Raw genomic sequence first — 24,967 nt, 5'->3', positions numbered from 1 at the left:
AAGTCTGATCAATAGCAATTAATTTTGGCATCTATTTATAATTGTTCATAGTAGCTCTTACATATTCATCTTACGATCTTGATTATGCGTTGATCACCAATTTATTGATCACCATGACTCGCATGAAAAAAAAAATGTACTACTTAGGGTTTAGGACAACTGAAATTGAAATTGATGAATTATCTTATTTATGTGATAGCTATTTGAGATTATAAACGAATGAATTAACTTCTAAAAAGTTAAAAAGTTGTTTAAAAAAAGCACCATTTAGGAACTTGGAAAGCGTGGAGCATGCAAACAAAAATCCAAAAGATGGAATCAGGAAATAAAAAAGGGCCTTAAACTCCTTTGTAACATTCTTGTCCTAGTGAGAGTTCTATTGATATTCATTAATATTAATATTGTGCTCACATTTATAACATAATGATTTCTTTCAACTGTGCGAACAAATAATATAAAATCCAAATACGACATAACACAATACATTATAATTATTATGTAATCAACTCTTGGTTTCAGCTTAAATAGAGCTAAGTGTTGGAAAAACTCATCCCACTGTGCTTAATTCTTCTCTCGCTGCATCACACCTTTAATTCTCTTTTCATGTTATTAACAAAATTAATCATCTCCATATATAATTTGATATGTGGCAAAAGTGGTAGTGCTGTAGCGGTCGTGATCACCTTAGATGCCTCAGACACAACACTTTATCACACGTGCGAAAGGCAAAGGTGCAAATATACATTGTGCTGCGGGCAAAAAAAAGAGAACTTCGAACATTTTATTTATTAACAATAGATCCGATGATTTAAATAATGGGTCTACCGGTTCTAGTGTAAATGTAAATTAGTTAATATAGATTTTAAATTGTTAATTTAATGGGTACGCAATACAATGGTGTAGACTTTAATTATTTGAGAATAATAGTCCAAAGTAATAAAAATAAATCCGATGATTTAAATAATGGGTCCATCTGTTTAAGTGCATGTATAAATAATAGTACAAAGTACTTGAGTACACCGGTTTAAGTGAAAATTATCTTACATTATTGATTTAATGGGTAAACATATAATGGTATAAATTTTATTTTCAAAGATTGTGGAGCTAATTTAGTTACATGTGTTTATAAAGAGTTATATGATGGTATATTCTTTGTTTGGAAAATTATGATTATTTTAAAAAAATATCAATTGTATAAATGGAAAAAAGAAGAAAAAAAGGAAAAAAATGGAGGGAGCCGTACGTACTACGTATATACCCATGTATGGAGTACGTACGTGAACTACGGGAGAAAGAGGAGAGGTGGGACCCATAGTATTTTGTTTGTTTTATGATTAGTTTTATCTAACGGTGTATAATATTGACCTACCAATTTTAATGAAAATTAAAAAGGACTAATGAGGGATAACAGCCAGCAGGTAGTTTCATTTTGCATAAAATCAATGGTTTGATTCGAAACTAGAACCACTATTTGAAGCGAGGTTAGATGATGCCTCCGGACTGATGCAAGGAGTAATGTAGAGAAAACACCTAAAATTGAAGGACTAATGTAGAGATAGATTATTTTCAAAACGAAGAGAATTATATCCTTGCTGTAAGATAAAAAAAAAGATTTGCTAAATTTGGTGCGCCATATTTTGTTGCTAATCAGAGTTAGATTTTAGACCATTGATGCTTCGTTGAGATTCGTGTAGTAGTAGTAGTACGTGCGTAGGCTCTCTAAAATACGGTAATTAGCGGTATACAGAAACCACCTATTTAATTAATAGTAGAAAGATATAGGAATTCATATAAACAAATTTGAGTATCAGTAATTAGTATACAGGTTAGTTACAATATAATTACATCATACTTACACTATAATTACATACTAATATTACATACTAATTATATATGTAATTTAGAGACTTATAATGTAAATACATGCTGACTATCTTTTGGTGAAAAAAAATATAGCGTCTTTATATAGCTACTCCCAAAAAAAAACCAATAGATGTGCAAGACGAAGAAACCACATCTCTATTCTTGAGAAGCTGTAAAAAGAACTTCAACAACTAACTCTGATGACGGTAAGGAATTAACCAGCGAAGAAGAACAGCATGCACACTTCTTGCAAAATCATTTCCCTTTCCTAAAGCATTGTTCTTATCTGCACAAGCTAAAGCTTATTAACTTCTCATCTCACAACAAACAAACTAAGAGTAACAGCACCATCCCAGCAAGAATTTGTTGGGCAATGCAACACGACAATGTACCAGATTTGCAACACGACAATGTACCAGATTTGCAAGATGGAAGCGAGAAACCAGCCAACGACCAACAGTTAGCCCATGTTCAACTGATCCATGGTCCCTCGGCGTTTGGCGGCAGCAACGGCGTTGAGCTGGAAAGAAACCCTCTGACCATGCTGCGGAAGCTGCTGCTGCTCCTGCAGATTGTTTGGACTAGGGTTGCTCGGGTTTGAGGTTGGAGTAGGGTTGGCTCCTTCATTGTCATCTTCTGTTTCTTCAAACTGAGGCGGTGGCTTCAACGGAGCTAGGAGCTGGTAATTTTGGCTCAACAGCGTGTCCTGCTCTGGTGGCAGAGGAATTGAGCCAGGTGGAGCAATCGACTTGGGTAGCGGGATTTTGTTCCGGTTCCGTGCCACCTCAAGGAGAACCTGTCAAAGGAGAAAATGACTAGTATTAGATGGAAGACGACTTGAATAAGCACAAAATCATGGGGTCCTCTATGCCATCATTTAAATTATAAATCGCCAGAGAGGAATAACATTTTTTATTTAGTCAACAACATTTTGTATATTTTAAATATTTTTTTTCTAATTTACTTTACTCATGTAAATACCATCTGATCCCACCAACCAAACAACAGCAGGAACCATCGATCTCATCCCTCTAACCAAAGGACCAACTTAGACATATCATCCAAAAAAAAAAAGCAAGACAATCTAAGTCTCCCAGAATCTCCACTAGGGCTTTCATTCATTGGCACGTGTATCATTAACCATCAAGGGCAAAAAGAGAGCAATTACATTCATGTTGGTGATGAAACACCAATTGCATGATATAGTAAAATCAGCAATTCTACATGTTGAAAACCTTCAGTGGCTGCCTACTGACAAAAATACAGAATAAATCATAACATGGCTCCTTTTAGTGCTTGTATAGCATTTATGGGGAGAGAAAATCCATCATATCCCACAACAAAAATGTAATATGTAATCTTTAATTCCAAAGGGATCAAATTAAATAACAAAATCTTCCAATTTGTGATCAGAACAGTACTTAAGAACATATTGTTAGATAATTAAGAGCCCATACTTGACCACAACTATTAATAGCCTTACCTCAGTGGTGCTCCTAATGTAAAAGTTAAACCTTGGTTGGTTGTTGCCATAAACCTAGCCGTGCATTCTAAAATTAAATAGGCCCAGCATGGTAAGCGCGGAACAAGGTGTGGGAAAGTCCCAGCTGTCAGACCACTGCATGGATGCCTAGGCACTTATGGGGAAGCAACACCATATGAACTAGAAGATAATACCTAATGGATGAGGAAATAGCAAGCAAAAAAGGCCAAAGAATCCACCAGGCCACCAAACACAAGAAGCCCAACTACTTATTTTTGCCTCACTCCTGGTATCGTACCCTTTGAGCCACCTGCAAACAATGCTACCGCCAGAACAATGAAGACAGAGAAGAGTTGGACACATGCCACTGCCAGTGAGCAACCCAAAGCCTCAGCGCCTAATCAATGATAAGGGAATAAGCAATCAAGTGAACTATAAGGCAAAAACAAAATAATCATGCACTGGCACAAATGCACATAACAGTTCTATTTCGTGGTTGTTAGGACATACAAATTCCTGAAACAGCGATTTACAGTAAAACACTCTTGGCCAGATTAACCAGCAAATCAGCAGATTCAGAAAAAAACATGGCCAGCTGATAAGTATTCTCCAAAGGGGTCTGAAGAAAAGCTCATCAATGTGTTGTCACATGAAGAGGTGTGTACTGGAAGATCTTTAGTGAGTTGAGAAATGTAAGTGTAAGAAAAGGCTAAGTATAGTAGTGTGGTACAAAAATAGAATGGCATGTAATATCACTGTTTCATCTAATGACTGCAAGTCTGCGGCTTGAATAATATAATTGTTTTCAATACCAATAATCCACATGTACCAGATATTCAGACTGCAAAGAAGCAGACGTTCAACTGTGGATAATCAGTCTTACAATAACTAGATAAGACGGGGGAAAATAACCTGTGGTGTTGTTCCACAGGAAACATGTTGATCATCAAAAACATTCCTCACTACATTAGCACTCATTTCAATATAATTTTCTTTGTTTTGTTATGGGCACGGGCCAGGCCCATGTGGCAGTTTAGGCATGATAAACTAGGAGTAAATCAAATAATGTTAGGAAGGAGATGAGGTTTATAGTAAACTAGAGAGGCATTGGATTGGTTTCTACAATATTAGAGATTAGTTCCTTAGATGTTAAGGAAGTCTGTCCGCTCTATCTATAAAGGGACCCCATATACTCTATCGTGAATCAATCAATGAATCTCTTGAAGTTAGCTCTAAGCCTCAGAGCCTTTTTTAGCTCAGCAGGGGTAAGCCCTGCCAGCACTATTAGAGGGCGAGAGCCCTATCTCCTGATCTTCGGACCCTTACCCTATCTAATCCATAACATATTTACTTAAAAAAGTAATCCCTCCAATTAATGCAAGGTGCCCCATAATCATTGAAATGGTGGAAATCTGATACTCCAAATATCATTAATGGATTTCAGAGCTGATAGGTTCTAGCATAAGTCCAAGAGCATAACTTTGTTCAGATTTTTTTTATTTTTTGAGTGAATTAACATCAATAAGAAAGGAAATGACTGTACTCTTCTCGTAAACAAGTCAGATTTGGACTTAGTCAAAACTATGTAAAAGAATAATCTTCCAATGGACATCAATGAGATTCAAAAAGTTCATAGCTGATTGATTCTAGCATAAGCCAAAAAGTGTATTAAAAAATTTGTTGAGCTTTTTCATTTTTTTTAGTGAAATCAACATCAATAAGAAACGAAATGACTGTGCTTCTCCTAAACAAGTTAGATTTAATCCTAACATTGTAAAGATTTCTTTCCCTTTTTGAAATTGTAACATGGTTAGACAAAAACAAGTAACTTCAGGTTTAAGTTGGCTGCTTCTGTTGATTGGCACCTTTCCTTAACAGTAATTCTTAGCTGGACTGTCATACTAATGTGGTGCTACAACTTTAAACCATGATTTTCCATACCACTGGTCTAAAAGGTGTTAGGCACTAAATAGATGGCGCGTAACCATTTGATTGGTCAGCCTAGGTCACCTAAAGGAAACCCCAAGCGCATATGCAGCATAGACAATGGAATACTGGCACCACATTTATTTTTCCCCGCCAAAACAAGTGAATACAATTAATTTAACTACAAATAAGTAGGCAGTGCAGAGTCTGCAATAAGTTTCAGTATGCATATTGCATGGCTTCCATATTGTAAATCATCCACAGCCGCACACAAGTTTCGAGCCTTCACCAGCATACACACTACATCTGCGCATATATTAAGATTAATAACTTTTTATATTTCAAAATATAACTATTCTTAGATGAAAGGCCAAAGAACCCTGCTTTTCATAGAAAGCATAGCAGATACATATGTTCACCACCATCAAAGCATAGGCAGATACATATGTTTTGCTAGTGATAGAATTATCACAACCATGCATGTGCATACATGGTTCCATGTTTAATGGATGAAGCCATGGAGGTTGAAAACATGGCATCTCTATGAGAAACTACAATCAGAATATGTAGAAATATCCGGCTTCAAGTTTACTTATATGATTTGTATTAGAGACTTTCCTGCTGCTTTTACATAAAAGAAGAATGTTTGCCTGTTATGGTTGATTCTATGGGAATATCAGTATTCCACTGAGATAACAAGAACCAGGCTGCTAGCTATTGGAAAAGGCTAGGTCAACACATGAACAGGTTGATTACAGGTATGTAACAAAATTTTACCATGGAAAAGAATAAAGGATTATCGGATGGAAGGCTTCGACTTCGGAAGTCTTGATCACTATGAAAGAATTCACTACACTACATGAATCATAATACAGAACAAACTGGTAATAGTATATTATTGGCCCACCAGAAAGGTATGCGATGAGAGCAAAATAGCAGATACAACCAAGCAGTGCTAAACAATTCAATCCCAAATTTCTAAGGAGCAGGAACATTATCCCTGGATTCAGCCATCCATCTTATCCAGAGTCTACATGCATACAAACAATTCCAACAACAGGGCAAAATGACCAAAATCACATCAGTATTAGCCAAAAATGCAAGCCTCTAGTGCAATCTTATGTTTTTCACCCACTAATCCAGCGCAATCTACAGCAATTCAACCAAACCATAATTCCCCCCACCCAAAAGCCGGATCGAGTGGCATAAAAGCTAGGGTTTTACGGATCTGCATTTAAGAAACGGTAGGGGCACGGCAACAATCTACGATTCTAGCACAGGAAATCCCATCAAGCAACTAAAGAATCATAAGAATCCGGCAAAAAGGGGTGAAATGGAAGAAGAGATACAAGATGGGGGGATTGGGGTTTACCTCGCGGGGCGGCGGCTGGGAGAAGGAGAAGTTGACCTTGGACTGGATGGCGAGGCGGACGTCGTCGGCGTCGAGCTGGGGCTTCCCCGCGTGGTCGGCGTAGACCTGGGCGTCCCCGAGCACGTCGCCGACGTAGCGGTAGGCCAGGTCGAGGAACTGGTGCACCACCCGCGGCTCGTACTCCCCCTCGCTCAGCCCCATGGAGCGCAGGAGCTCCCGCACCACGCGCGCGTCGCGGGGCTCGTCCGCCGCGGACGCCCCCGCCCCCGCCCCCGCAGCCGCGGCGGCGGCGGCGGCGGCGGCCGACTGGGGCGCTGGGCGCAGGCCGCCGGGGTCCATGGCGTCAGGTGTCGCGGCGGCGGCGGCGGCGGCGGCGGGTGGTGGGGTTTCGATTCGGGCAGCCGCTCTACTGTAGACTAGGGAGTAGGGAGAGGTATTTGTATGTGTGCCCTTTAGGGTTTCTTCTTTTTAATTTTATTCGAAAATTTTCTTCCAAAATAATTTTTTATTCGAAAATTTATTCATGGCTAGTTTTTTTAAAAAAATTGTTCGAAATTTATTCTGGCTAGTTTTTTTATTATTTTATTCGAAAATTTATTCTTGGCTATTTTTTATTTTATTTGAAAATTTATTCATATGAATGTAGACAATGTTAGGAAGTTTATCCATAATAATAATAAACTAGCCATGAATATATGTGTAGATTTAATAAGATTTATATGAATGTGGGCAATGCTAGAAAGTCTTACATTATGAAACGGATGAAGTATTGCTTCCATAACTTTGGCCAAACATATGGATTTTTTTTTAAGATTACTCTTTTGGGGGACTTTTAGTGATTTTCAGTGACCAAACAATGCATCATTGTAGGTAGGATCATGGTGTATCCGATGGATATATTATCTTGAAAATAATTGATATAACTATACGACTGGTAGTAATATACAACTACGAGATATTCTCTATACTCACAAATATTTGTTCTAATACAAACTTTAGGTATCCTAGTCTATAATTCATCTAGGTGTGTATTAAGATGGTAAACTCGTAGGTGTGTGCATGTATAGTATGTGTATCTTCTCTATAATTATAAAAACATTTATGTGTGGTTTTATATATACTTTATAATATACTTTGCTGTTTAAAGTTGCATTTTGAGAGAGGACATAATTTGTGCCTAGACAAAGTAGTACGATGGTGTTTAATCTCCAGCTTTAATAGAGATACGACGATGTTTCATCAATGCAGTGTTGGATCTTTTGCAATATGGACTTATAGTTTTCTTAAATAGCGGATATACTCTGCATGTTGTAATGGGTATTTAGAAGGTAAATATGCACAGGTAATACCTAAAAGGACAGTATTTTAAGGATTATAGTGATTAATGAGAAATAGTAACTAATGTATGAACAGTTATGATAAGAATGAGGGGTTATAAAAACCGCATTTGGTACTTTTGAATAACTTTCTTTTTTGATGATTTTGAATAACTTGCTCCTATCTTCATACCATAAAAAGTGCAATTCTAGCACTCAAAAGAAAAAAAATGTACGGAAGATAAATGATGTAGATACCCCTCATTGTGAGGGGTGGTTAGGAGCTTAAGAGGATGATTGGGGCAATATGAGAATAAATCTTAAAGACCTAATGCAGGGTCCAAGATCTTGCATCCTATTGGGCCACGTGGCATCTTAGAAATAAGGCAAAGCCCCCTCCCAAAATCTGCCATGTGTCCAGGGAGATGCTCTAATGTACTATATCTATGAATGCTCTAGGTAGGGAAAAAAAACTAAATATATTAGTTGGCCCCTGAATTCTCTAGAAAAGTAAAGAAGTTACCTAAAGAAAATGAAGAGGTAACCTTTGTATACTAAGAAGAAGTGACTATTTACTATCCCCTTCATGCATAGGGCACTAATAAAGGAGAATGTAACTACTCCTACTCCACACACACAACAATCAATCCAGCTAGCTATCGATCTCTCCAACGCTCGGTTAGCTTAGATCTATCACCAGCACCAGTACTATCGATCGCTCACCCAAATCCATTCGCCATCACCATCCACTTCCAACATCGGCGCTGTCACTCACCCAAATCGCTTGTCACTGCCATCCGCTTCCACCACCGTGGCTCAGATCCATCATCATCAACTCCACCAGCAACTCAAGCCTTCCTCCATAATGTCATCGCATCGGCGCTAGCTCCTGCAATTGTTGCACCTCTGAAGGGTGTTTTGCGTATTTATAGAGATATACTACAATCAACTTAGATAAAATATACATCATTAATTTATACAAGAGCAATGTAACGATGGAAATCAACTAATTATAGGAATAGAAATTGACATCCCAATATCATAGTACAACCCTTCTAGAAATCTAATGTTCCTGTGGAGTGATCTATGGGAGGCATCAAGTTTTCTTTTATTTAAGCTGGCAACCGTTGATTTAATGGTAGAAAGGGCACCATTTTCTTGAGTTTTCGCCAGTTGGGCTAGAATAATAGCTATAGGTAAGAGAGCCAAAACAATCATCCTATTTAAACTAGGGAGGGACAATAATAACTCAGGCTTCCTATTCTGTGGTAGTGATGTGGCCTCAAGGAGGAGGACCTAGTACTTGGTGAGACGGCCGATGGTGTCGAATGAAAGCCAAAGAGGACAGGGGTGAGGGAGGAAGTAGAAGCAGATATCAATGCAGGTGATGGTTGATCATAACGAACGAGAGATGCCGAGAAGGAATTGATCTGGATGCTAATAAATAAAAACACACATTCTCGGTTTTCTCCTCAAAGAATCAAAAGTTTACATAACTGACCCGTTAAAGTGTTGTACAGGTTGTCCCATTGATATTTCCTATTGGCTAGGCCATTATGCGACAAAGCCGTGTTTCTTTTCTAGTTTGAATGAAGAGCGGCTAAAGGACAAGGTAGCATTGTATTGTTTGTGGGACGAAACTTGAATATTAGAACGGTACTCTTTGTGAGATGGAGAGTAGACACGTAGGATCAAAATCGTTCTGGTTTGGAGGGGGGTTGGGGGTAATTTGTCCCTTTTTTTGAGTTTGGGGGATAATTCGGTCGACCGCGATAGTTCGCGGGGGAGGGGGATTTGTACTTTTTCCTTTTCTTAACTATAGATTGAATCTGATTCGTATCCCTAAACCGTAAGACCATATATATCGACGTCTTCAAGTTGTATATGGTTTTCACTGATATGACATATACGCTATAGCCCAGTCACCAAAAAAATTGAAAAATACAAGTGGGACATATATGACGACATCCCCTCTATATCATAGATCATGACATCTCTTACTAGAATTTGTGATCTAAGGCGTTTGTACACCGCCGCGCTACTACTTCACTAGGCCGTCCATGATGGCGCGTCTCGCCCTGCTCCTCCTGCTTGACCCACCACTAAACTACGCCCATTCACAATGTATGTAACTTTCTTTAGTTAACAACATCATCTATCCTTTCACAACGTATGCAACTTTCTTTAGTTAACAACATCATCTATCCATACACATACTTCTTTCGTGATCCTTGATCGACAGCGGCGGAGCCTCACGGGGGCTCGAGCCCCCGCTACCCAGCTGGACTCCATGGAAATTTGAGGGAGGAGAGGAGGAAAAAGAGGGAGAGGAAGAAGAAAATGGGGGGAGGGGGCTGGAGGAGGAAGAAGAAGGCTGAGCCCCCCCCCCCCCCCCCCTCCTCCAAACCTAGCTCCGCCACTGTTGATCCATAACATCGATCGTCAATTATCTGAACATGATCTCATCGGCCGATGGATGCCCTCTGATGGCCTCATGGCGATGAGAACTAGTAACAGGTGCTGCACATGTACATTGGGCATGGACACGACGCGTGCATCTGCATAACGCGTCTCAGACCGTGGTAGCACACCGCCAAAATGGGACGCAGGTGCAGCTCAGCTCTGTGCCGACGTTCAGGGCAGGGACGCGCCAAAACCACAAGAGCTGACCCGACCGCGTCGACGTTAGTGAAACAGGAGTTCTGCCGATGATGAAGACAACGCGTGAGATACAGAAAGAGATCACATGTGAAACCGATTAATGTTTGTTACTGATGAAGTGGCAATTACGGATGGTTAGCTACATTAACATTGACGCATGAGGATTCACATTTCATTGACACATGCTTGTCAAATAGTTAAAACCAATAAATCTGAGCCTACATTGCCATTAACATATAAGTACTCACATGCCATTGACATGTGTGGCAAGTAATTAAACGTAACAAATAGTTAAATGTCCAACGTAGCAAATAGTTAGATGTCCCGGATGAAGCGTGTAGGCTTTAGCAGACCCATAACTGATAAATATTCGCTACATTATTTACACGATATTACAACCAGCTTCTAAGAATCTAGAAAAGTTGGGTTTAACAGCTTCTAGCTTTAGTTCATTTTCTGGGCTGGACTGTTTATCCTGAAAAAAGCTGCAGCAGCTAGAAACTCCCCCAAACAAGACCAAAAGCCACATCAAATAAATCAACCAAAAAAACACATTAGTCGTGTTTGAAAATTACAATGTGACTGACGAACAACACTGTAATTCGGAAATTAAGATGTGCCAGGAGACAGGTAACACTGACGGTGTAACAAGGCGCCATGCTGTTTAATTCTGGCCGAAATCAATCTATGCTTCTCTCTACAGAATGACCAAACAATTATATCATCAGGCCATTCATCCAGTCGTGAAGCAACATCGCCAGGATTTTTTTTTTTGCACTTCAAAAAGAGCACAGGCACAATCGTTTTGTCTCAGTTAAGGCCTCGCAGCAGCATTAGAAAACAAATATAAAGAACAAAAAACAGATCTATGAATTTAGTTGTACCAAGAACACCCTCAAAACATGTCCAGATTTCACCAGACATCGCTGAAACTTAACTTGAAACACGAATCAGCCCTCTAATTTAACATAACCACAAATCTCCATGGGGACCATCAAAGAATAGACACGTTCAAAGTAACTAGACAGCAGGTATATGCATAGATCGATGAACCCCTCAGTTCAGGTCTCCAAATTGTTCTTCCACATTACAACTTCAGAAGAACGAAAGTATAAAAATACATCATCATCAGAGACAGATCGATCCAACAAAGAAACCAAAGGAGTAAAACAGATGATCCAACAAAGAATTTTTTTTGCATATTTGTAGCGTTGCGAACAGCCTCAGACCATCCTAGTTCATAATTAGTATCAACAAAGCTCCAGAAACAACAACTGTATGCTAATTCTGAAACCTTATCATGTGTTGGCCAAGATCCAACAATCCACAAACACAAAAAAATAACTTAATCAGCCAAAAAAGCATAAAAGAAGTTGTATAAGAATTAATGTGTCAGATTTAAGTATTCTCAGCACCCTTAGAAAGGAATCAGACAGAGATAACTGTATTTACTTGTGATTTCATCATTCACCTTGAAAGGAAGGCCATGCAATGAAATTAGCAAGACGTACTACATAAAACTTGAAGAAAAAAAAAGTTTTAGGGAGGAATCTACCAGATGTTCCTATTCAATATATCAATATAAAAGAATAGTCACAGTACAGAAAAATCAACAGATTGGGCACAAAAAAGTTTTGCATCATGTATATCCCTTACAAAGGGATAAAATTTGCATGAAAAAGAAGACTGCAAATATATGTGGCGTTTCCAGGATTAGAATGGCACCAAGAACACCAACAATCAGGATATGACCACACATCAAAGAATATCATCTAGCGTCCGAGCCATTACACCGTGAGGAACAGTATCCTCCAGAATTGGTAATGGACGCGTCTAAACAACAACCTGATGTAAAAACCAACTGTTTGATTTGTGAGATATGGAAGTTCAGACAGCCAAGGGTTTAGTCTTCAACTACCACAAAGTAGCAGTATCAGAAACTCTAGTCCAAATAAAAATTGTTCTTCATCACTCCCATATCAAAGCGCTTGTTGGAAATAAAAAAAAACAATAGAAACAAAAATAACCATTGTGATAGACCAAAGAGAGGAGCTCAGACAACCAAAGGGTTTGGTCATCAAACACTGCGTAGTGTTATCAGAAACCCTAGTCCACAAAGAAGTTGCTCATCACCACATGTTCAGATTTATAGCAATTACTACAATATAGTCGTTATAATAGTTGCCAACATCAAGGATTGGCTAGTATATGTATTCTAATACTGCATGATAATTTTAAGATTAGAAAATACAGCCACACCATAAGAGTTACCCTAGAACACACTAAACAAGGCAAAATCCTAACATGTTAAAAAACTAGATTTAACCCTCCCCATGACCATGTATCTGGTTCACCAATGCAAAATTAGCATCAGATACGCAATGCAATAAAGCAAATGATTCAACATTAAAAATAATTATCATATAACCCTGCAAGATCATGTAGCAATCAGATTAGCACGCGGCAGACGCAAATATTGATATAGACCGGCATAATCATGTAATTCAAAACTCCTGAATTGCCACCACAGATTCAAGTAGCCATACCATACAGTAGTAACATCCATAACAGAAAACGCACAAGAGCTAAATCAAAGTCTTTTGAAGGATAAAGAAACTAGCGCCTTAGATATCAAGAACCCTCCTCCCTCCAACTCAACTCCCAAGTATGTAGTACCTAGGCGGTGAGGAGGACGGCGCCGCCGGCGGCCTTGATCTTCTTCTCGGCGACCTTGGAGATGAGCTTAGCCTTGACGACGATGGGCCTCTGCGGGGGAAGCATCCCCTTGCCGAGCACCTTGGTGTAGCCGAACTGGGTGACGTCGATGACGGGGGCCTTGCCGGCGCCGGCCTCGGCGGCCTTGTCGGCGGGCACCATGGACCAGAGGCGCTCGACGTTGACGGCGGGGCAGTGGAACCTGTTGCTGAGCTTGTGGAAGTAGCGCATGCCGACCTTGCCGAAGTAGCCCGGGTGGTACTTGTCGAACAGGATCCGGTGGTGGTGCATCCCTCCGGCGTTACCGCGGCCTCCGGGGTGCTTGCGGTGCTTCCCGATGCGCCCGTGCCCGGCCGACACGTGGCCGCGCTTCTTCCGGTTCTTCTTGAAGCGCGTTGTCATGGCAGCGGCGGAGCTGCGAGCGGCGCGGCGGCGGAGGCGGGTGGCGGCGGGGTGGGAGGGAAGAGGCGAAGGTGGAAGAGAGAGTGGGGCGCGGGCTATATAGCGTCCGGTGAATGGGTATTGGCCGTTGGATCGTGAGGTGGGGTGGTCGTCACCGTTGGATGCGGGGGCGTTAGGGTTTTGGGGGCGTCGAGGGAGTGAGGTGGGCTTGGGCCTCTCGCTGTGTCTCGATTGGAGTGGGCTCCTCTATTGGAAAAAGTCCAATTTGTGTCCTTCTAATATAGGTCGGATACCCTTTGATTTATGGGTAATTTGCAACAATGCCATTATAATTTTGCAAAGTTTAAGATATGCCATCGGTATCTCAATGACATGTAGGACCCACATGAGTCAATGACATGTGGGTTAGGATGACATATCTTAAATTTTACAAAATTATAATGGCATGGTTTCAATTTTCCCTTGATTTATATCCCTCATCATATAAAACCGGGTATAATTAGTCCTTCGACTGTTCAAACCATGCAAAATAGTACTAACTCGTATGACAGTATTGACGGTGGTTTTGACGGATGTAGCACAACCGTCCTACGTGGCAATTTTAGCAGGAAAATAAACCATAAGCTAGCCCACATCTTGGTCACCAGAGAAGCGTCGCCGTCGACTCATCCCCGTTCACCCGGATCGTGAGGTAACGAATTCAGATATCCACTATCGAGCCTTGCAGTGATCTTTCGATCGAGCTATGTAAGGCTGAGTTTAGTCGGTGTGCCAAATTTTTTTTAAGTATGTGGACATACATTTGAAGTATTAAACGTAGACTAATAACAAAACAAATTACATATTTCGTCTGTAAACTATGAGACGAATTTAATAAGCCTAAGTAATCCGTCATTAGCAAATATTTATTGTAGCATCACATTGTCAAATCATAGCATAATTAGGCTCAAAAAATTCGTCTCGCAATTTACAGTCGGACTGTGCAATTGATTTTTTTTCGTCCACATTTGATGTTTTATATATGTGCCTAAACATTTGATGTGACGAAAAAGTTAGAAATTTGAAGAAAAAAGTTAAAATCTAAACACGGCCTAAATTGAGAGTGAGAATTTTGCTTGTTGCATTTGAAAATTCGAGGCAGACATCCGGTCATCATCTCCAAGATGGTCGGACTCCAGCACAGTCTACGTCATCACGATTCACGGAAGGCGGCAATGTGACGTTAGTGCGTAAGGTCATCCACCGGGCGCCGGTTGTCTCGTCGTACTGCAGAAAATGACACCTCCTCCTTCAACCACGACAAGATCAACTCGGGGAGGCCGGGGCGGAGCGGGATGTCTTCGGCGTGTTTATGGTCACACCACACTTTTAGTTGTCACAGTTTGTTAGGTATGTGTTTGGTTCACTGCCACACAGTTATGACTTGCCACATTTTTTCAATGAGAAAATTTGATACATAACACAGAAAACAACCCGGTATCAAAAAATAACACAAAAGTTTATCGCTTTCGATTAGAAGCATAGGACATCTTTTTTTTTCGATTCGTAGCACTTCCGTCGTGGTAGTAGTTATGGTCGAATGTTTAGCCGTGAGTTGACACATGTAAATACCAATTTGTCCCTGGTTCTATCCCTGTGGCATATGGGACTACTAGTGTTAGATTGTACCTGCTCCTTTTGTTAGTTCGGTCGTTTTTGCAAGGTGTTCTCCAAAAGAAATGGTGATGACGGTGGTTGTTTCCGAGGTGTCGCATGCTGCGGAAAAGGGCGACGACGGCTTGCAAGGCGCCACGGGGCGGGGCAACGACGGCGGCTGCGAGTCGCGGCCGCTTGGTTGACGACGGTGGCTGATGGAGGGGAGACGGCGGCTACTTGTCACTATTACTGAGTACCGGAACAAATCAGTGAATAATTCTTAGGATTTTTGCTTCTTTTGCTATCTCTACCATGCATTGGCGACTAGAAATCAGCATGATTGAAGTTCTTGTAAGCTAATGGTGGTTACTGCAAATGATACAGCTTTAGCTAGCTTATAGTGTTTGAGCTCGATTAGGATGAAAGAATTGCTCAACGGATGGAGAAATGGCCAGATTAGCAGCCAATCCAGTCGAGGCTCTCGGCGACGGCGCGTATTGCGGGGGCGCAGGTCCGTGTCGAGCTCGATTGGTGCAATCGAGGTCGGCATGGAAGTAGAACATGGTGAGCACCTCACTGGGCAGTGTCAGGTCGACGACCTCCGACGACAGCCGCTCCTCCTTGGAGACGTGTCGTGCCTACACCTCCAGCTCTCAACTGCCCCTCTCCTCGTCAACCTGCGCCACGGTCACCGCCTCCAGCAGCATGATCCCGAGCGTGAACACGTCACCCTTCTGAGTCGCCACGGCAACTCCAATGCGACGTACGCCAGCGCCGAGCCACCGATAGAGCCTCACCCTCGCTACGCAGCGAGCGCGCCACACTGCTGAGCTTCTTCGACTGCGTCGTCTTGTACTCTTGTGAGTGTCGGCGACGAGACAGGCGAGGCCGAATCCAGAGCTTGTCATCGAAGACGATAGTAGGGGAGAAGCTTCTCGTCAGGCTCGTGGTAGTAGGCGCAGTGGTGGGTGACGTTGGGGTAGCGTGCGCGGCCGACGGCGGTGGCCTTTGCCTCGAACGCGCGGCGCTGGCGCCACCCAAAAAGAAGGGTAAATTAGTCCGACGATAATTTTATCTCCTCTAATCTAATGTCGTTTAATCAAAATGGGACAGAAGTGTTACAGATCGAAGAAAAATAGGTGGCATGTGCTTTTGAGCGAAAGTGAAAACTTCTTGTGCTATTTTTTGGTACTGGGTTATTTTCTGTGCTATGGATCGAATTTTCTCTTTTTCAATAGCATGTCCCACATGTTATAGACTCAATTTTCTTGTCAACTTTGCACACTTTGTGACTAGCAATTTGCCCACCACACTTTTATGACTGCCACAACTTGTCTAACGTTAGTTGTGACAAAGTGTGGCCGGCAACCAAACACACCCTAGTTCTATAGCGGGCCATACCTGGTGAAGTAGGTTGCGTCGCCTCCTGAGCTCGCAACAACCTTCAGCCCAGCTCGTCGCACTCCGCATCCATCCAACATCCTAAGGTTGCTACCCGTCGTGTTAACCCCCAGCTCCGGCGCATCCATTCGCCGCTGCCAGTTGCATTGCCCTAGAGCTCCACATCCTTCGGCCTCCGCCACCTTGAGCATGCACTGCGTCCTTCCACCCTCCCATGGTGTGCTCGGCCTCATCAGCGGTGGCACGGTATGCGCTCTGCAGATGAGGAGCTCGACTTCAAGGCGTGCCATGCCGCTGAGGACGCTAGGCTGTCCGTGCCATTGAGCTCGGCAAACTTGAGAGCACGGTAGGCATTGCGCTCTGATGATAATAAATGGGTGCGCGTCGACGGTGACATAAGAAGTGGGTGCATGGTGACGCTGACACGCTCCGCTTCACGTTAGACCACCGCCGCAGGAGGCAGGGACTGGTCGGAGACAGGGACTAACACGAGAGCAGGTCATCACCGACTCCTCTCCGCCACCTGAGCTGGGTGCGACTTCGGTCCGACCGCCATCACCATGGCGCAGCCTCCCGTTAGTGGCTGCCGCTCTCTCTGCCACTGCTAGAAAAATGATTTTCACAGGCAACCAAAATAGATATTCACTAGCGGCTAGCACAACCGGCAACGATATACGGCTAGTTAAAATAGATGATTTTTGCTAGCGGTTATGATTCATATGTGAAAATTGATTTTTCCAAGTGAACATGTTAAGAGAACCGACTGTGAAAAACCATTTTCACAGACAGCATTGCTAAGAGGACCGCCAACAAAAAAAAATGTTTTCCTATCAAAAAAATAAAAAAAATCAAAATGTTTGGCTGCATTTTCAAATCCACATATGAAGATCCAAATTCAAATCAAATATCCAAAGAGCACTACACCGATTTTACTCCACTTTCGACATGCAAGCATCAAACACATGCATCAGTAGTCATCATCGCAACGCCGTTCAAAATCCCTACCACCTAATCCATTCATCAATCACAAAGTTCATCACAAAGAGAAGGGGAAGGAAGGAAGGAAGGATGGGGACGGAGCTGGACCACTGCCGCCACATTGGATCCGACCGCTGTCTCCACCACCACCTCCATGCATCACTATCGCTGGATCCACAGGCTCCAGGCCCATCGCCGTCGTCCCCTCCTACGCACTGCTGCCACCATGGACGAGCCATCGCCGCCACCCGCCGCCCGCCTCCCTCCGCCCAGATCTAGGAGAGGACGGGTAGGGGGAAGCATACGCCACTAGACACTTTGTTGTTGCCACCGCCGGCAGCCTCCTCCCCATCAGCCATTTCTGGAAAGAAGGAGGGGAGGAAGGGGAGGAAGGGGAGGAGAGGTGAGTTGGGGAGCCACCGCTGGTGCCCTCTCTATTGCTTTCGCCGTTGCCAGTCTCCTCCTATCTGGATCCGTCACCGCCATTTAGATCCATCGGCGAATCTAGGGCCACGGCACAGTCGCCATCGAGTTCGCCACCGCAAAGACCGCATCGGCAACTCCGCCAGTGGGGAGAGAGGAGAAGGATGCGATGGCTGGCGGTGGGTAAGGGAGGTGCCGCCAGTAGGTCGATCTGGAGAGGAGAAGGAGGACGAGTAGGGGAGAAGGAGGAGGCGGTGGGTGGATCTGGAAATTCCATGGGTGGCAGTGGGAGATGGTTTTTGTTAGCGTCGCCAATTATTTTAGTGTGGCGATGTTTTTTTCTTGATGGTGCTCTTTAGTTTCTGCCAACGAAAATGCTTCATTGGCTGTCACTTAAGAGATCCGCTTGTAGAAATAGATATATTTTTGCAAGCTGATCTCTTGATAGCCAGCAATTTTCGTTGGCAGTTGGTGACCAGAATTCCTTTTAGATATCTTTACAAGTGCGTGTTCACTAAATCCGCCAGTAAAAATAAAGGGTTGGTGCTATGAAAAATAGCTTTTTAAGTAGTGCATGCCTCCCGCTGCGCCTCTCCTTGCCGCCGTGTAGAGAGGCGGAGAGAGAAAGGAGCAAAGTTTGGTAGTTGGCATATGGGGCCTACTTAGATCCTACGTTGATTTAACTCGAGTCAGCTAAAACTGAGCATAATATCACCTGTAATCTCGAGTAATCCAGTATTGTGAGTCGAGGAACGGTCTACATCTCATATATGGGTTTAGAGACAAATTTTAGACTCGACTACAAAATGAGAAACCAAAAGTGAACTTATTCCTATTTTGGGGCGTCGAGGGAGTGAAGTGAGCCAGGCCGGGCCTCTCGCTGGATTTAAAATGGGCTCTTCTAAGAAAAATGGGCTGGTTCCAGTTGGGCCTGAATTCTGAGCACGAAGTACACCTGACCCAAGTTAGAATAACCAGAGAGGCTAGTCCACTGTATTAGCCGACACTAATTACAAGGAATCGCTAATGGGCCACATGAGCAGAGTTGCGCCTTGATATATAGATTAATTTTTTTGCTTCACCATGATTTTTTTTGACATGAAAGAGAGAGCTTTATTAATGATTAAAACAAGGGTTACATTCCTGGTTTAGCAGGTCCAGGATTCTTGCAGGAGCACACAATCTCCATTCCATACAAGATCTTGAACTCATAGCCATATTAGCAAGTAAATGAGCAACCCTATTAGCCTCTCTCTTTATGTTGTGCACATGCACAGATTGGAAGCATTGCATTGCATTCCTAGCTTCATCTGTCGTCGCCGCCCACGACGATCTGACAGGAGTCCTCTCCTTCAAAGCCTTGGCAACCTCAGCATTGTCAGTTTCCAGAATCAGGGGCATATGTATCCATTCCATCGCCGTTTTGAGGCCCTCCAAGCAGGCCAACGCCTCTGCCTGCACAACCGAATTGCAGCGATGCAGAGTTTTGTGCACAGCCAGCAGTACGAGCCCCCGACAATCTCTGACGATAATCCCTGCACTTGACAATCCTGATTCCTCCAAGAAAACAACATCGACATTCATTTTTGCAAAACCTTCTGGTGGACATTCCCATTTGTAGGTCTGTTTTTCCTTAATCTGTTCTTCTCCCCTTCTGTCAGCAAACATCTTTCCCTTTCCTTTCGTATCATCAGAAGTTTGCCGGACTGGTAACAGTGTGTTCTCATAATTAACAAGGAACAAAGCTGAATCATATACTTTTGCTGCTCCCACCCCGTGAATCGAATCATTCCGTAGGAACCAAGCTCTCCAAAGCAAATACATAACATGAGCTTTGTCATTGCTGTTTAAAGATTCTAACAGCACCAGCAACCAGTCTGGCCCAGACATAACAAACTCCTTTTCATCCGGCAATGACCAAAATTTCCTCAAGGTATCTCTCAGGGCTTTTGATTTGGTGCATTCCACAGTTGCATGAAAACCACTCTCTTCCACTTGGCCACATATGGGACATGTGCCTCTTGCCTCTATCTGCCTTTTTCTCTTATTCTCCCAGGTTGGTAGTCTATTTTGAGCAAGTTTACATGCAAACACTTTCACCTTCGGCTGGACATCTGCCTTCCATATGTTCTGCCATAACTTCCTCTCTCCATCCATAGAAGTGCTAGAAGAGCTTGACACAACGCTGTTCATAGTCCAAGCTAGCTTATAAGCACTCCTCACCGAAAATAACCCTGTTTTTTCAAAGTGCCAAGCAGGGTAGTCGGTTGTTTCATTCGCTGGTATCCTGGTTTTTAGAATTTCCAAAGCATCATCCTCCTTCATCACTAACCTAATTAATGGCTCATTCCACTCCTTTGTTCCTGGGATCATAAGCTCACATACATATGTGAGCCTATTCCAGGTTTTCTTTTTCAGGGGTTCAAGCCTGTTGCCATGCCCTATCCAGTGATGTCGCCATATTTTGGTTATCTGTCCATCTCCTATCCTCCAAATTAGTCCCTTCTTTAGCAGATCCAGACCATGTACAATCCCTTTCCAAGACGGGGAGGACACTTGGGGAAAGGAAGTATCAGTTAACATACCATTTGGATAGTACTTAGCTTTTAAAACACGCGCACATAGGCTCTCCGGGACAGTAAGCAGCCTCCATGGCTGTCTAGCAAACAAAGCCTGGTTAAAGCAATTCATATCCCTAAAGCCAAGTCCCCCATGGGATTTTGGACTTGTCAGTTTGTCCCAACTTATCCAGTGAACTTTCCTCTCATCACTGGAGTGACCCCACCAGAAATTTCTAACCATTTGAGCATAATCATCACAAAACTGCTGAGGTAATTTAAACACACCCATTGTATATGTCGGGAAAGCTTGTGCCACGCTTTTCACTAGCACCTCCTTTGCTGCAGCCGACATATGTTTTTCACTCCAATCTATCATTCTCTTTGCTAATCTTTCTTTCATCGATTGGAATTTCTCTGATTTCATTCTTCCCTCAGGGGTCGGCAAACCCAAGTATTTTTCTTCAAATGTAGTGTGCACAATTTGCAAAGCCCGCCTAATTTCCTCCTGTCTTGCATCTTGACAAAAGGCACTAAACAGTAAAGAGCACTTTGTCAGATTTATAAGCTGGCCCGTGCTTCTTTCGTACAGATTTAGTGCTTCCTTAATTCTCAACGCCTACTCCACCTCTGCCTTGAAAAACAAGAGACTGTCATCTGCGAACAGTAGATGTGAGACCCCAGGTGCTCCTCGGTAGACTTTTAACAGTTGGATTAACCCATCTGTCTTGCACTTTTCTAGAATATTCGACAAACCATCAGCAATAAACAGAAAGAGGTAAGGACTAAGAGGATCTCCCTGTCTCAGCCCTCTGGATGGTTTGAAAGGTTCAAGCAGATTACCGTTGAACCGCACACTATCCATTTCCTCCATTTCTCAGCAAAACCCAGCCGCAAAAGGACCCCATCCAGGAAGTCCCAATCCACTCTGTCAAACGCTTTGGACAGATCAAGTTTCAGCGCACAAAACATTTGACTTTCCCTATTACACTTCTGTATATAGTGGAAGCATTCAAAAGCAATTGGCGCGTTATCAGTGATCATGCGCCCTGGCACAAAAGCGCTTTGATTCTCTGAGATAAGGTCATGCAAGAGCGGCCTCAACCTATTCACCAGGCACTTTGCCACAACCTTATACACCACATTACACAGACTAATTGGTCTGTAGTCCTTCATTTCCTCTGGGTTGTTCTTCTTTGGTATCATTACAATAACAGTATCGTTCACACCCTCCTGCATTACCCCATCATCGAAGAAAGTTCTAACCGCCCTTTTTTTTCATGGTGATTGAGATCTTTCAGAAATCCGTATATATATTTTTGCTTCACTTTACTGAGAGATTTCTTTTATTTCATGGTGACTGAGAACTTTCAGAAATCCAGCTAGATCCGTTTTAGGACACGGATTGGACGGAAAATGGTTGGTGATCGAATTCATTAACCCCTAGTATTCACACCCTATGACCCTAACCAACGAGATCGAGTCATATTTTGACGTGTTTCTCGCTCGTGGACTTTTGAAAAATACGCTTTGATGCTTTCTCGGTCATAATTTTCTTTTTGGGAATTTCGGTCATAAACTTTTGAAAATTATCACGCATGATGCCTATTCTTTCTTTACTACTTGGATTGTGAGACGAATCGAAGTGAACATGCATGGTTATTAATGCCGATCACTCTAACACAGTGATGATAGATTATCGTCTGATTTATCTTTGTTAATTATCTTTACAATCCACTATTTAATTACACCAGCTTTATTTGTTCTAACTAGTTGATGATCCGTGTGTTCCACGAGCTGTTGTTACTATCCTTTGCGCATGACTGAGATATACTTGATAGTACGGTTACAAGGGATGTGTGGTTTCAGTTCCAAGGTTCCTTGTTCAATCCTTAACACGCTCATAATTTCTTCTTAAAAAATGTTTGGAGGGATGTCTCGTCCTCCAAATCTTGTTTATCGTTTACGCACGACATACTTAATTACACTGTTACACACCTATAAATAAGCCTCCTAACATACACTCAACTAGATAAAATCTAGCGGCAAATTCCCCGATGTTGCTAAATTCCTAGTGAAAGCTCAAACAAAACTAACATGCCCTAACTAACTCTCCCAATTTACTTGCAAAAAATGTTTAATGTTAACAAATAAGACTTCAAAATTCATTTGTTGTACAAACTTTCGTCCTCCCCCGGCTCCTTTGGGCCGAGGATTTCTATGAGAATTTTGGAGGATTCAAATCCTAAGAAATTTTATGTAGTTTGGAACATAGGATTGGTGGTTGCCAAATTCTTTAAGATTGCATTCCTATAACTTAGTTCTCAAATTGTTGGCTTGGAACCGTGCCGTGTAACCTGCGGTGGCACCCAGAGATGCGTCGCTGAACGAACACCCGGGAGGGACCCCGTCAGGGTAAACGCTCGCCGATTTGTCCTAAACTCGGCAGGCCAGCTAGGATGCACCTTAACGCTGTAGAGACGAGAGATGACAAGCAATTAGGGTTGTTTTAGGATAATTTCGCAAGAAGGAAGGAGAGGTAGAATACAGAGGGTTTGGATACTAAATTGAATTTGACGATTGATTGGTTGTTGTTCAATCGGCCTTGGCCCCTTATATTTATAGGAGAGGTGAAGTTGCTTTTCTTGGTCTTTCCCACATCCAGTTAGGCTTATGAATCAACTAAATCTCGAGAAATCCTAATATAAAATAATGAAACACGAGGAATACCTAAATTGGACTCAAACTCCATGCTGAAGGTCTAATTGCCTAGACACCCGCGGTTTGACCACCGTTCATTGTCTGATTTGACCCGCTACACAACGGGCGATCAGACCAGCCTTCACGGGAAAGACTCGATAGTTTCTAAATTTTGCTCAAATTTGCTATAACTTAACCCTAGTGCCAAATTTAGTTACCAGCCCAAACATCATGTACCAAATATCATGTGTTTGCAATTCATGCAGGATTTGTTACTAAGTGTCATTTCAATCCTATATTGATTTTTTTATTCTTGTATTTTTAAAATCCTGTGTTTTATAAAAAAAAACCCTTACTAATAAAAAAACACTCGCAGGTCACGTTACTCGGGTCTCTCCCACGGGGGTCTCCGAAGAACTGGACAAACCAAAGCATAGAGAAGTACTCCCTCCATTCCAAAGCATACAGATTTGTATACTGCAGCATGGATTCTAAGATATACTCCCTCCATTCCAAATTAATCTACATATTTCATAGGTACACCAAGACCAAGAAAAACTAATAACTCTCTCATATTATATTTACTCTAGTAACAAACTCAATTCATGCACCATCCCCATTATTTCCTAGCCAATAACAAATTAAGATATTGCATGTAGGTTATAAATGCTTGTGTGCATGGATGCATGCATCAATGTTCATTTACTCCAATGCATAAATAACGAATAGATCTAATGAATGAACACAAATATGTAGATCATTTAGGAATAACCTAAAAAAAACTATATGTGGATCAATTTGAAATGGAGGGAGTAGTACATCACTTCGCTTAATAATTTGTACTCCCTCCATCCACAAAAATTAGACATATTTCATATTTGAGTTTCTACAAATAAGTTGTTCGTATTTGTAGTCTTTATGCATACAATACATAAATAAAGAGATAAATTAAATGTTTGATTAGAACCCAATGAGTCATTTAAATACTCATTGGTTAAATGTTTGATTAGAACCCAAGGAGTCATTTAGATACTCATTAGTTGCATGCTCACATTCACTACTTGATTTTGTAACATCCAAGATGATTTAATTTCTCTTTGGTCTTGGTGACAAAAGTAATATGTGTAACTTTTATGGATGGAGGGAGTATAACACTACATTTCCAGCATTTAATTTTTTTTTTCAAATTACTACTAGTGACGGCATGAACATGTCATGATGACGTCAACGCGATGATGGACCGAGCAAACGCAACGGGAAACGGGAGGAGAAGCAGTGAAGTGCTGTTTCACACGGTTACTACTGATTTTAATTTGAAAATTTTCTCGGCCGCTTTACTTTACCCATTTCTTTACAATTTTTTTGGTTTGGTTTCGTTTTCATCAGTTGACCGGAGTACCACACACCCTGCAAACGTCGTCAAACGTAGTACGGCCGCCGCTATCTTCGACATCTATCGATCGACCGATCGGTCAGCTGGTCGACGAACTGGAGTAATAATAATTTAATTAGCGATGGGTCGTCAACGCTAGCT

The 24,967-nt window shown here is 42.1% G+C and overlaps 2 protein-coding genes and 7 non-coding genes across 10 annotated transcripts; all 9 read right to left on the bottom strand.

The window, feature by feature from the left end:
• Nucleotides 1–2,093: 2,093 nt before the first annotated feature.
• On the bottom strand, nt 2,094–6,998 carry LOC127768370 (transcription initiation factor TFIID subunit 9). Of its 2 annotated transcripts, XM_052293931.1 has the most exons (3): nt 6,645–6,998; nt 2,280–2,659; nt 2,094–2,149 (listed from the first exon to the last, which is right to left on the bottom strand). In XM_052293931.1, the coding sequence occupies exons 1-2, from the start codon at nt 6,981–6,983 to the stop codon at nt 2,324–2,326; spliced, it is 675 nt and encodes a 224-aa protein (XP_052149891.1). In that variant the 5' UTR covers nt 6,984–6,998; the 3' UTR covers nt 2,094–2,149; nt 2,280–2,323. The 2 variants fall into 2 exon arrangements, with proteins under 2 accessions (XP_052149891.1, XP_052149890.1); XM_052293930.1 differs by having other exon boundaries at nt 2,094–2,659.
• A 4,235-nt stretch (nt 6,999–11,233) lies between these two features.
• Nucleotides 11,234–11,374, bottom strand: LOC127769131 (small nucleolar RNA snoR137). Its single transcript, XR_008016699.1, has one exon. It is a non-coding gene; the product is annotated as a small nucleolar RNA snoR137 (small nucleolar RNA).
• A 297-nt stretch (nt 11,375–11,671) lies between these two features.
• LOC127769173 (small nucleolar RNA Z159/U59) lies at nt 11,672–11,757 on the bottom strand. Its single transcript, XR_008016738.1, has one exon. It is a non-coding gene; the product is annotated as a small nucleolar RNA Z159/U59 (small nucleolar RNA).
• Nucleotides 11,758–11,841: 84 nt separating this feature from the next.
• LOC127769108 (small nucleolar RNA snoR20a) lies at nt 11,842–11,931 on the bottom strand. The gene has a single exon (XR_008016677.1). It is a non-coding gene; the product is annotated as a small nucleolar RNA snoR20a (small nucleolar RNA).
• Nucleotides 11,932–12,006: 75 nt separating this feature from the next.
• On the bottom strand, nt 12,007–12,096 carry LOC127769178 (small nucleolar RNA R38). The gene has a single exon (XR_008016743.1). It is a non-coding gene; the product is annotated as a small nucleolar RNA R38 (small nucleolar RNA).
• Nucleotides 12,097–12,311: 215 nt separating this feature from the next.
• Nucleotides 12,312–12,443, bottom strand: LOC127769113 (small nucleolar RNA snoR80). Its single transcript, XR_008016682.1, has one exon. It is a non-coding gene; the product is annotated as a small nucleolar RNA snoR80 (small nucleolar RNA).
• A 57-nt stretch (nt 12,444–12,500) lies between these two features.
• On the bottom strand, nt 12,501–12,599 carry LOC127769094 (small nucleolar RNA Z157/R69/R10). Its single transcript, XR_008016664.1, has one exon. It is a non-coding gene; the product is annotated as a small nucleolar RNA Z157/R69/R10 (small nucleolar RNA).
• Nucleotides 12,600–12,666: 67 nt separating this feature from the next.
• Nucleotides 12,667–12,763, bottom strand: LOC127769096 (small nucleolar RNA Z157/R69/R10). The gene has a single exon (XR_008016665.1). It is a non-coding gene; the product is annotated as a small nucleolar RNA Z157/R69/R10 (small nucleolar RNA).
• Nucleotides 12,764–13,103: 340 nt separating this feature from the next.
• On the bottom strand, nt 13,104–13,818 carry LOC127768013 (60S ribosomal protein L27a-3-like). The gene has a single exon (XM_052293513.1). It carries the CDS (start codon nt 13,736–13,738, stop codon nt 13,298–13,300), a length of 441 nt encoding a protein of 146 aa, XP_052149473.1. The 5' UTR covers nt 13,739–13,818; the 3' UTR covers nt 13,104–13,297.
• Between the last annotated feature and the right edge of the window lie 11,149 nt (nt 13,819–24,967).

The sequence above is a fragment of the Oryza glaberrima genome, chromosome 3, assembly GCF_000147395.1.
Source record: "Oryza glaberrima chromosome 3, OglaRS2, whole genome shotgun sequence".
Classification (NCBI taxonomy): domain Eukaryota; kingdom Viridiplantae; phylum Streptophyta; class Magnoliopsida; order Poales; family Poaceae; genus Oryza; species Oryza glaberrima.
Note: the sequence above shows the minus strand (reverse complement) of the source record. Positions and strands in the feature narration are given on the sequence as shown.